The 13066-nt window shown below is 45.1% G+C and overlaps 1 protein-coding gene across 1 annotated transcript in view; it reads left to right on the forward strand.

The window, feature by feature from the left end:
- FGF10 (fibroblast growth factor 10) overlaps nucleotides 1-10384 on the forward strand; it is a 295881-nt gene extending 285497 nt beyond the window's left edge. The window contains exon 3 of the mRNA XM_078675043.1: nucleotides 7860-10384. Within this exon, the coding sequence (XP_078531169.1) occupies nucleotides 7860-8066 (207 nt within the window). The 3' untranslated portion in view covers nucleotides 8067-10384. The remainder of the gene's footprint in view (nucleotides 1-7859) is intronic.
- The last annotated feature ends 2682 nt before the right edge of the window (nucleotides 10385-13066 follow it).

Below are 13066 nucleotides of genomic sequence, written 5' to 3' on the forward strand. Positions count from 1 at the left end.
TGAGGCAAGCGAACCAGCTAATGCAACATGCGTGGGAGAGGGGAAGGACCCCCCGGTCATACAGAGGCCAACGTAAAAGGCACCATCAACGGCCAGATAGGTGGGCCATCAAAGGATTACCCAATGTTCTTCAAGACGAAAACAGTATCAACGTCAATAACTTCATTAACAAAATCATCAGACTTGCTGCTTTCCTCACGGGATGTACAGGACAGCTTCTGACAGGGGGGTATGCCAGCAGTCATCCTCACTCTCCAAAAAGAGATTTACAGCGGAATCTCAGTTATCGTCACAGCCGCAGTCACTGCCACAGCTACAGCCTCAGCCATTGTTACAGACCTTGTCGCTGCTTCAGCTGGGATCCGCTACCCTCATTGGAAATCAATCCATCAATCAATCAATCATATCATTTCTAAAGCACTCGTGAGGGTCTCAAGGCGCTAGGGTGGGGAATGCTGCTACTGCTCGAAAAGCCAGGTCTTGAGGCGTTTTCTGAAGGTCAGCAGGTCTTGGGTCTTCCATAGGTGGATGGGGAGGGTGTTCCAGGACTTGGCAGCGAGGTGGGAGAACGATCTGCCACCGGAGGTCGCTCTTTGGAAGCTTGGGACTGTGGGGAGGCCGAGGTCGATGGATCGGAGCTGGCGGATGGGGTTGTAGAAGCTGAGTCGTCTGTTGAGGTACGTTGGTCCAGTGTTTGTGCAGTGCCTTGTGTGCGTGGGTGAGGAGCTTGAAGGTTATCCTCTTGTTGACTGGGAGCCAGTGCAGGTCTCTCAGGTGGGGTGTGATGTGGCTACGGTGAGGGATGTCGAGGATCAGGTGTGAAGAGGCGTTCTGGATGTGTTGGAGCCTTCTCAGGAGTTTGGCCGAGGCTCCTGTGTAGAGGACATTTCCGTAGTCCAACCTGCTGCTGACGAGGGCCAGGGTGACCGTTCTTCTCGTTTCAGTGGTGATCCACTTGTAGATCCTGTGGAGCATGCGGAGGTTGTTGAAGCTGGAGGAGGAGACGGCGTTGACCTGTTTAGTCATGAAGAGGGTGGAGTCGAGGATGAACTCTAGGTTGCGTGCGTGGTCGGTGGGTGTTGGAGCGGTTCCCAGTGCAGTCGGCCACCAGGAGTCATCCCAGGCCGAAGGGGTGGATCCGAGGATGAGGACCTCCGTCTTGTCCGAGTTCAGCTTCAGTTGGCTGTTCCTCATCCATTCAGCGACGGCCTTCATTCCTTCGTGAAGGTTGATTTTGGGGCTGTGGGGGTCCTTGGTGAGGGAGAGGATCAGCTGGGTGTCATCGGCGCAGGAGATGATGTTGAGGTTGTGCCGACGGACGACGTGGGCGAGCGGTGCCAGGTAGATGTTAAACAGAGTTGGCCTGAGGGATGAGCCCTGGGGTATGCCGCAGATGATCTCGGTGGCTTCAGAGCGGAAGGGGGGAAGCCGGACGCTCTGTGTTCTGCCGGAAAAGAAGGAGGTGGTCCAGTCCAGGGCTTTCTCTTGGATCCCGGCGTTGTGGAGGCGTGTTCGTAGTGTGTGGTGGCAGACCGTGTTGAATGCGGCTGACAGGTCCAGGAGGATGAGGGGCGCCATTTCTCCATTGTCCAGCAGGGACTTGATGTCATTGGTGGCAGTCTCGGTGCTGTGGTTGCTATGGAACCCGGACTGGGAAGGGTTCAGGATGTTGTTCACCTCGAGGTAGGGGGTATTTTGTTAGTTGACGGTCTTCTCGATGACCTTTGCCAGAAACGGGAGCAGGGAGATGGGCCGGGAGTTCTTGAGGTCCTTGGGGACCCCCTTGGTTTTCTTGAGTAAGGCGTTGATCTCGGCGTGCTTCCAGCTCTCCGGGAAGGTTGCTGTTTCAAAGGAGGTGATGATGAATTTCCGGAGATGGGGTGCGATGGATGTGCTGGCTTTGTTGAAGATTTGGTGTGGGCATGGGTCTGACGGAGATCCGGAGTGGATGGTGTTCCTGATCTTGATGGTGTCATCATTGATGTTGGTCCAGGAGACAGGCGATTGATGCTGATGGTGGTCGTGTGGGCGGAGGTCTCAGTGGTTGTCGTGGCAGTCGTGGCGTTGAAGCTGTTGTGGATGTCTGCGATCTTCCGGTGGAAGAAGGTGGCCAATGAGTCGCACAGGTCTTGCGAGGGTGGATCGTCAATGGTGTTGAAGCTGGGGTTGGAGAGTTCCTTCACGATGTTGAAGAGCTCTTTGCTGTTATGCGCGTTGTTGTCCAGGCGGTTTTTGAAGGAGGCCCTTTTGGCGGATCTGATGAGGTGATTGTGTCTGCGGGTGGCGTTCTTGTGGGCTGTGTGGCTGTCCAGTGTACGTTCCCGGAGCCAGATCTTCTCCAGCTTTTGGCAGGTTTGCTTGGAGGCCCGGAGGTCTTCAGTGAACCAACTGGCTTTCTTGTTGGTGTGACTGTTGGAGGGTTTCTTGATTGGGGAGAGGGTGTTGGCGCAGTCGTTGATCCACTGTCTGAGGTTGTGGGCGGCGGTGTCAGGGTCGGTGTGAGGGTGGTGGCTAGCTGGTCTTTGGTGACTTTGCTCCAGCAGCGGCGAGGCATCTGTTGGGTGCGGTGGTGCGTGGTGGGTTTCTTGAAGGGGAAGTGGATGCAGTGATGGTCGGTCCAGTGGAGTTCGGTGGTGTGGTTGAAGGAGACGTGGGGGCTTGTGGAGAAGATGGGGTCAAGCTTGTGACCGGCGGAGTGGGTGGGTGTTGTGACAAGTTGTCTGAGTCGGAGGTTGGCTAGGTTGTCGATCAGGATGGTGGAGTTGGTGTTGTTGTTGTTCTCATGTTTCTAAGTTCAGGTACCCGAGGAGGATGTAGTCCATGCAGGCGAGGGCGTGCGAGCTGACGAAGTTGGCGATGGAGTCGCTGAACTGCGATCAGTGTCCGGGGAGGTCTGTAGATGAGGGTTCCGCTGAGGGTGGTATTGGGGTTGGTGTGGATCTGGAAGTGCAGGTGTTCGGCGATGCTGAGGGTGTCGTCGGTGTTGGTCGAGACTCTGAGAGTGTTCCTGTGGACGATGGCGATTCCTCCTCCTGCTCCGTTGGTGCGGTCCCTGCTGGTGATCTTGTAGCCTTCCGGGATGGCTATGGCTATGTCGGGTGCCGAGGCGGGGTTCAGCCAGGTCTCCGTCAGGAAGGTGACGTCTGGGGAGGTTGAGTCGAGTTTGCGGGCAGAGCGGGTGTTCAGAAGGATGCATTGGAGGTGGTTGGGTTCTTTCCTGGTCGCCAGCATGATGGGGCGGACGCTTGTGATGCTGCAGTTCCGGCAGGTGAAAGCTCCATGGGTGCGCTTCGGGGCGGCCAGGAAGCAGGTATTTTATCGTTCGGTGTTGAGTGCGTGGCATCTTAGCGGTGTTGGGCGTCGTGGCGTTCGTGGGGTCCAGGGGTCCTGGCGCTGGGATCGGTCCAGGCACGGACGGGGGCAGATGGGCTTGCTTAGGCAAACCCGCTGCGCGCTTCCGCTGCATGGCCTCTGCATGACCTCCATATGAGGGGATGTGAGAAGGAGGAGCAGCTGGGAGGTGGGAGCGGGGCGGCAAATGGGATTGCAGGGGGAGGGGATGCAGGGACGCAGAGGTGGGAAAAACGGGTGGGGGCCACAGGAGAACTGGGCACAGGAAGGAAAAACAAGTTTAAGTAAGAAAACAAGAACAGGCACAGAGGAATATAAACAAGTCTGGACAAGAAAGCAAGTACAGGCACAAGGGAATAAAAACAAGTCTGGTCACGGAAGCAAGTACAGGCACAGGGGAATAAAAACAAGTCTGTGCAAGAAAGCTAGTACAGGCACAGGGAAATAAAAAAAAGTCTGGGCAAGAAAGCAAATACAGGCACAGGGGAATAAAAACAAGTCTGGTCAAGAAAGCAAGTTAGGCACAGGGGAAAATACAAGATTAGGCAAAAACAATGCAGGCAGAGCGATGCAGCAGCGTGGGGAGCGACCTGCCTGCGTGCAGGGTCAGCGAGCGAGTGGCGAGCATGAAGATGTAGAGGCAATGCTACAGGAAACATCAGGCAAACTCCCATCAGAGTTAGTTGAAAGGCAATAAGGAGAGGCTACCTCAATGCAACTTGACATAAAGATTATGTTAAATCTCATTTTAGATGAGATAAGGGAGCTGAAGTTCACGCAAGCCAGCGAGATAGCATCTCTTCACCACTGTTTAACAAAAATTGAAGCTGCAGTTGGCGCCCTCCCAGTCAGAATGCTAAAAGCAGAGGGTCAAATTTCCTAGTTAGAGGACCAGATGAACTTGATGCAGCATCAAGTTAACTCTGTCAGAAAGGAAAAAGCCTCACTGGAGAATAAGCTTGATGAGCTCCAGAACCATTCTAGGCTGTCCAATCTACGTATAGTTGGTATTCCGGAAGGATGTTTAGGATCCCAAACAATCCAATGGGTTGAGACATTTATAAAAAAAAATGTTATCCCAGAATTTTTAGGGGACCTCACTATTACAAGGCCCACATAGTACCATCCCAGCCTTTTCCAAATTCCAAGTTACCTCGGACAATCTTGGTGATCTTTGCTGACTGTCGTATAAAAGATCAAATACTCACTAAATCCATCCAAGCGAAGAAATTTTCGAGCGAAAAAGGACTTAGTTGTCGTATTTTCTCTGACATGTCCGCAGCAGCGGCGCTTCAACGAAAGGAGTTTGTGAAATTGTTATATTTATTCAAAGCTCAAGGCGTATAGGCCAGGATAGCACAGCAGTCAAAATTAAGAGTCCTGGTAAAAGGAAAATACAACATGTTTATCAATGTTGATGAAGCCCAGCAACTTTTACAAGAAATATCTACGGTGTCATAGATCAACCTTGGATTGGGTGGAAAATCGGTTTTTGATGTCAGGGACGGACAGATCACCTAGGGTGCAATTCCATGGCACCCAACAGGGAGCATCACCCGAGTGGTGAGGAGAGGGGTAGGGTGGCAATTCCTCTTCCTCTGGGGGGTGGGCATGGGCACATGGACGGGCGTAGGGGTGTGGGCACTGGGGGAGGGTAGTGGAGCAAAAACAAATGATCAGGGGTACGGAATGCAATATTTTGGAAGGAAATATACTTTTGTTAACGTTTTTGATTTAAGCAATAGCTGTAGCAATGGGTTATAGAGTTCGCATTATTTCAATTAATGTTAATGGCCTTTCTGACAAGAAAATGTATGGGGGATTAATAAGGTGGCTTGTGTCATTTTCACCGCAAATTTTGGTTTTACAGGAACCCATCTTAAGACAAATGCACCAAAATTGTATATTCCTAAAGCTTTTTGTATGGCCTATTTAGCGTCTGCCCAGGCAGCAATAAGCGGGGTTGCCACTTAATTTGTACGAGGGATAAATTGGGAAATTATCCAGATCCAGAGAGATCCATATGGCAGATGGATATGGGTTATACTAGGGGTGAATGGAAATATGCTGAATTTTGTGAATTCTTGTGCACCAGTTGTAAATGACCCTGTAGCTCTCAAAAGGATTAATGATACAGCTAGAGTGGCAGTGGGTCCAATCATTTTAGGTGGTGATTTCAATGTTAAGTAACCCTTTCACACTTTGTAAGTCAGGTATAAATTGTGCATGTTTGTGGTAAATGCTTTTATAATATACTTGAAAAGATATTTGACAACACGGGAGCAGTGATGCAATCACTGCTAATCTTGTATGTGTAAGCGTCATAGAAGCAAATTCAGATTGTCGTAGTGGGCAATAGTGGCGTTTGTATTTATTGTGCTGCAAGATCCCACCATGTAACAAAATACACTGTCAATAGTGAGTATTTTAAAATTGTTTTACGCAGAGTATAAAATTGGTTGGCACAAAATGACATGGTCCTATATGCACTAACACATTTTCCCATGGACACAGAATAGGAAAAACCCTTTGATACATCAAACCCTTAATGTTTAAGATAAAAGTGCGTTCAAAGTATATATTCTGTTCATAAATAGATTGTACCTAGTGCTAATATTTGTATGTGTCCATTAAAAGCACGCTTTCCAGAACTCAGTGTATAGCGCTCTTACATTACCTCTCAAAGTCACCATAACAATTCAAGTTTCTTATTCTACTTTGCCTATACTGGCTCCCTAGCAGCCTTTGCATTTGGTGATAAATCAAATGCACACATTTCCGTTTCTTTCAGGAAGCCAGTACCCTGGTGAGATGGCCTGTTTCTTCTTTAGCTCTCTGTCCCAGCACAGGAAACCCCCAAACCCTCTCCAACCTGCCCTCCCTTCATTTTCACCCAGAGGTACCTCAAGTTCTGCATTAACTGCTAAGGGATTGTTGTTTTTTAATAAAAGGTATACACACTGGACATGTTGATCCTCTCACTTCGACCTCTGTTCAAATGGCCTTTCAGGTGAGTTGAAGTGGATAGTAGCAGGGAGAGGACCAGCAGGATCTCATTCAGACCCAGAGCCATGTTCGAGGAGAAAGAGGAAGAGTGAGATCTATGACTAGCATCAAAGTTATTGGCCAGGGACAGAGACAGGTTCCTTAAAGTGGTGCCATGATAAAGGCGGGGAGACAATGGATCTAATTTTTTAAAGGATTGTAACTGCAAATAGTACCGCAGGTGCAGTGGCACTAGGGTCAGAGCAGCGACGGCCCATGTAGGGCGTTCCACTGGGCGGTGACGTGTAGCGGGGGAGGGGCAGGGTGGAGGGGGTGTAAAATACGGGAAACGGACGATTACAGGTAAGTAACGTAAAAAATAAATAAAACGAATTTCGTTGCGTGCGCTGCATCGCATTTGGCAGTTTACTTACCTGTAATTGTCAGTTTCCCGTATTTTACACCCCCCTACCCCGCCCCACGTCACCGCCCGGTGGAACGCCCTACACGCCCGTCGCTGGGACAGAGTATGAGGGGCATAGCATCTCAAATGATGTCTGTTTTATTAGCAAAAATGTAACAGGGCCCATTTTTCTTGCTTGAATTGTAGTCCAGGTCACCCTTGCGACACATGGAAAAAGGCCCAAGTAACGGGTGAAATGTGGGACCTTTTACCTCTTTTTATTACACAAAATAGTTGATGACCAGCTTTGAGTCTCAGGCTTAAAAGTGATAGTCCCTCTTTTTGTTAACATAAAATAGTAGATAGCCTGCTTTGGGCCTCATGCATTTGAGTGATGGCCCAGTGAAGTACGAAGCTTCGCAAGGTTTTAGGTATTATTTGTTTCGCACGTGCAGTGGCACCGGTGCCCAGAGGTGAGAGGGCCTAACTAAACCCCAATTATGACAGTTTTACTATCCTTCCCTGCTTGCATTAGGGCCTGGTTCACCTTTGCTGTCCCGTGTTGCTTTGGGCCATGAAAATGTTTTCAGAGGGACGGAAAGGACACACCTTGCTTAGGCCTAAGAGAGAAGGAAGAGAGGGGGGTGCAGTAAGAGGATATCATTTTTAACTTCAGAATAGATACCCCTGAAATAAGTGTCTAAGCCCCACCTCCTATGCTCAGATCTGCCGCTCCTGCTACATAATTCTTGCCATAAAATGTTGGCAATAGGCTTGATTTCAAAACATCATTTGGGGGGAGGGAGGTGCTCAGACAGAGCAAACCCGTTTTAAGACCTCTGCTCTATTTCATTGGTTCCAGGAACAGAACAATAATTCCACACAAAATACAGTTGTTTACTGGAGCTCTCCTCATACACTGAAATGCACATTTACCACTTGAGTAATTTGAAAGATATGAACGATAGGCATGTAACCCTACAGTCGCAGCTGTCCCTTACCTTATGAATTGACGCCATGATAGATTATGTTTGCAATGGTTGGATTACCTGCGTGTTTCTAAATTGTGGTTAGCGTGCAGATGGCGTATTTACTCGATGTATATATTTTTTCCCCTCAGAGAGAATTTACTACAGACTGTGAGCTGAAGGAACGGATGGAGGAAAACAAATACAACACATACGCCTCCTACAAATGGAGGCACAAGCAAAGGCAAATGTTTGTAGCCTTAAATGGGAAGGGAAAACCCAAGCGAGGACAGAAAACAAAACGGAAAAACACCTCCGCTCACTTTCTTCCGATGCAGATCGACAGACGTTTATACTAGATGAAGGAACTGTGTGTGGGGCCGCAGGGGAACTGCAGGGTCTTTTGCCAAGAGAAGCTGGTGATCTGCTCCTGGAGCCGCCATACAGTGAACTGCAAAAGAACAGTGCATACAACTGACTGTCTGTTTGAACTCACGGTTGGCACAGGAACAAATCTGACTTCGTTCTGTGTCGTATCTAATAATGCAGACCGGGGGTACGTCGACTGAGATGGAAGATGTTCGCAACGTGAACGACTATTTTTTTTGTATCCTGTGCAAGAATCTAGGGGGCGCGAGAGACAATCTTCAGAAGAATCTTTGGGGAAGTTATTTATGGAATACTAACTCATATCAAAGCCCTCAACTGCTCTTTCAGGCCCCAGTGATCCAGGGAACAGACAGACACGCAAGCATGTACTGGAAGCGCCTGGACCGTGTGGCGCAATAAGGGAGTTTCTGGCATGGCATTGTGGGAGAATGGATGGGATTATGCAACATAAACACATTTAAAGCTGTTCTAACAAAACAAATTGTATGGTATGCCTGTGTATTCTCTTTTCGTGCCTTTTCTTTTTTAAATTATTTATTTAATAGGATGTTAAATATCTTTCTTCTTGTTTTAAGCTGTTCCTTCACTGCCTATATTTCGTGTTCCTAGCCCTCTGAATATCAATTAGACATTTTAATACCAGCTGCATAAATTGTTTGGAATACAACTTCTAAAATTAGCTGCTTATCTTGAAATGCGAAACTAACAGAGTGAATGGTGTAGTAACATTCTCTATGCAGACTCAGACAGTTTTCCCAGTCTGTTGTTCTTCCATGTTGGTTTACACTTGTGAAAAGCAAGCAGGGCAGCGTGTCCATGGCGACAATTGCACGACAAGGCCCTAATAGAAGCTGCCGTGGGGTTCCGCTTTATCATCGCAACACCGGTTTCGACTTCCCCAAGAAAGACACTGTAGTAATCTAGATGTGATTGTTGGTCTTGGTATGGTATTATGAAATAGAAAATATTCATTCATATAATGTGCATGCCTTCATTGAGAATATATCAACCTGTATATCCTTGGTTATTTTCCAGTGTGACACATGCAATCTTAAAGCTCCTCCTTTTTTAAGGGATAGGCTAAAATAACCTTGTCTGATGCAACTTATAGGTCTATAATATAAGATTTTGACTCTTCATCAAATGGTGGAAATGTAGTTGAAGTCAAGCCACTTGCTCAAAGCAGTGTAATTGGTGGGCCTTAATTGTAAAGGTGGAAAATGCATTCTGTTTCATTTCCAAAATAAGTTATGTGGTTTGACCAAAGATGTATACATGCTATATTACATGGCTATACCAAAGACATTCATTCTTTCTGTTCAATCTTCAAAAGGGTCTATCATTACTACTATGGTGAAAGATATTGTGATATCCTGTGCTTTATTTCACGCCATGTGAGCCAGCATTCAGTACGTTCATTGACATATGTCAGGGGTTTAGCTATTATTAGTGCAGCAGCCTCAGTGGTACCAGAGCAATTGGGGTGATGGGCCCATTGCATAACAATCAAGCCAGTATCTTACTATTCCACTCAAAGGGTAGAGGCACCATTTATTCCCTACTTTAGGGCCCATGGCACACTTCTTGCTACTCCACTGACATATGTATTGCTACATACACTTAGGGAAGGACCAGAAAGCCATTCAAATACTCTTATTTTGTTAGCTACTTGATCAAAAGTTTCTTTCTACTTTAAACAAAAAGTATCAACTACCAAATATGGTGCAGTATTACTAAGAGATACATACACCTTGCAAAGGATGTGTTATGCTGAATGTTTAAAGACCTTGTAATAAATTGTACTTTATTTTTTAACCCTTTCTGAGGCTCAGCCTACCTGTACTTTATATTGTTTTGTTAGAGCAGATAATCCGAAACAGCTATTACGTCGAACACTTCTACCACAACCTTCAAATTATAGTCCGCTGAAAAACACACATTCCTTCTTTGCAGTGTTTTTAACAAGAAAAAGAATAGTGTAATAATATGTTGGTTCTAAATACTTTCACTGATAACTGAGATTATATTGATGCTGCAGTTTTATCTTCATGATATTGCCTGTTATAAGAAAAGAATAAAAGTATTTTTATTTTTATTGTTTGGAAACTGTATTTTGGTACAAAAAAGAGAGACTTACTAATGTGTTGTTTTACAAAAAAAAATGTAACTTCTAAAATGCTGGTGTTTTGTGGTCTTATAAATTATTTGAGTCAAATGCTTTGCCAGCACTTCCAATGTTAATCTGTTATTTAAATATTAGCTGTATAAAATAAGCTTTCCCAAAACGTATATCATGGTCAGATTGTTTCTTTTGTGCTCTCAAATAAAGTTGACTGTTTAAAAAAAAACCTAAACTATACCAGAGAATCTGGGTTGCAGCCAATTTACATTTTGTATTACGCTCCCTTGTATACAGTTATAAAAAGGAAACATTCATTTCTGTTCTTGAATATTGAATATGGCTATAACAAAAACATTTTACACATATCTGTTTGAAACATCCTAATATATTGTACCTCTTCTAGACACAAATTGAAGACTGAAAAACTTAGCCGGGACCACCCACAATAAAAATAACTCTGTTTAGTTACTCTGTTCCAGTAAAGAAGGGCCACTCTCATCTATGGTACAAATTAGATTCTCATTGCGCATAATCCCTTTGGCAATGTAAATGACTACATATAAACAGTCCTAATTAAAGTATTGCAAACATTAAAGCAGGTTGGAGTGCAGCATGTTGATTCGATCAAAACAAAAGGCCCAAACAGTTCGAATGTTTGAATTTTTGCAATGATGAAACTGGTGCTGTTTCTGTCATTTTGATTTATGTTTTAGGTGAAATCAACATGGTGAAAAGTGTGTAAGCAGGTGCCGCTTGTGACAGAACATAATTATATAAATGTTAAATGAAACATCCCGAGCCTCCTGAACATCACTATTGTTCTAAATAAGTTTACAAGTTCAGCAAATATACGTGTATTGGAAGATGCACTAGAATTAGTGATGCACTTGACAGCAGTGTTTTCATGGGATATATATTGCTGTCTTTGAAGGCTGGTTTTGTATATTCTAAAGTTTTGAGTTCATCAAGCTCGATTTGCATGTTTATTCAAGTATTTATGGAAGAGTTTTGTTTTATAGCATAAACATTCCGCTTTGAGCCACTCACTTTCCCTCATGAGTTACCTGGAGCAGTTTCCTTCTGGGGATACCACTAGAACCGTTTTTGTGTTGCCTGGGATTCTCGCAGCCGTTCACACATGTCATTTGTATGTGAACACTGATAAGTTGAGAAGTCAATTGAACACAATAGAGTGGCAGAGGGCCAATAATGACTGGTATAGCACTTGTTCCAACATTCCAATGCTTGTATTTCTGATTCTCCTTGTTCAATTTAGAACAGTGACAGAATGATTTAATAGCATTATGGCCCTTCTGCCTTGGGCTATGCGGGTCATTAAAGTCCATCTTAGTCTTTATGGCATACCTATTACAGTGCTGCTGTCAAATATTATGAGGCAAATGCTTGATTGAAACCTTCGAGGATCTCAAGACTAGCATCATGTGCTTGGAAATTATTTTTGCAAACAAGACCCAGGTGTTTCAGAATTAGATATAATATCATTGATTCAGAGCTTAAAAGTTGAAAGTGATATGCTTGGAGCCACAATCATGCCATAACTTATGAGCATTCACTTTTTACATCTGCTGCTAGCTTAAAGTAAGTTACCAAATTAGCATTGGTAGGCTACATTCCAATGTTCCAAATGTATAGCAAAAAGGACATTAGCCATTGACTGCAGCTGCAGAGTAAACTCAATTGGATACAAACTTGAGAACATTTAATAAATTAAATGCATCTAGACCAGATAGCAACATGCTAGATGATAATGGCATGCCCTTCACACCCTGTGTTTAAGTTGTTAAAAAATAAGTGCCAGGGCTTTCATCAGGAGGCCACTGCAGCTTGCACCACATATTGCCCCTCCCATGCTATCAACGATTGTAACAACACTACTACCAACCATCACACTCCTACAAGTGTGAAAATTCAGACTATTTCAGTCCCCACAGGAGCTACAATAATGGCTTGGGGTGGCAGGTGATGACGCCGGATTCTTGTTTCAATTTTTGACCTGATCTAACCAATCTTGAGAATCCTGTATCCACCGGACCTTTTTGTCTGCTAAGAAGTGAAAAGGGAAAAAACAGTTTTCATTCACAATTATATCAATGACCAAATCAATCTAATTCAAAGGAACTACTGACTACCAAGGTAAAGTTTTGGAGGTTTATTACAAAGCCAAAAATAACTGAACGTACAAGCACCTCAGCAAGAGGTTAAGAAAATAAACGTGCACTAATACAAATATAATCCTACGCAGGAGTCTCATCCGACTCAGAATAATGATAAGGGTTATTTCTAAAAGCCTCAGGCAAACAATTACAGTCCCAATTTGGATCTTGGACTGCATTGACCTAAAGAAAGAAAGAGATATTAATCTGTTTCTACACTATCGCTAAAGTGGCATCCGTACTTAGCGTCATTCCCCGGCAAGAGAAAAAGGTGTCAGCAGTGAATACTTCCTTAGAAGTACACTCACTTTGCATAGGTAAGTAGCCGAAGCTAGTGAGCTCGTTCTAAGAAGCTCCTTCTAGCTTCCCCTCTAGTCCTCATCCTCTATTCTGACCCTCCTCCCTCGGGGCACTGTCCTTAATACAAAATCCCAAAACAGTAGAACACGCCCTTCACACACCCCTTCGGGCAGGTCTTCTTCTAGTGATTTTCCATCAAAACTCTGACTTCATCCAGAAACTGTTAGGTTGTCCTTCAGTCCCAGGCACCTTCTCCGCTAAAAGTATCATATATACATTCCAGTATACTCCCATGGCACCTTCCCCTACCATCTTAAATCATAAAACAAAAGGGTTATTCTGCCTAACGAGACATGTGTCCTTGCACCTGCAA

Source organism: Lissotriton helveticus, chromosome 2_1, assembly GCF_964261635.1.
Source record: "Lissotriton helveticus chromosome 2_1, aLisHel1.1, whole genome shotgun sequence".
Classification (NCBI taxonomy): Eukaryota; Metazoa; Chordata; class Amphibia; order Caudata; family Salamandridae; genus Lissotriton; species Lissotriton helveticus.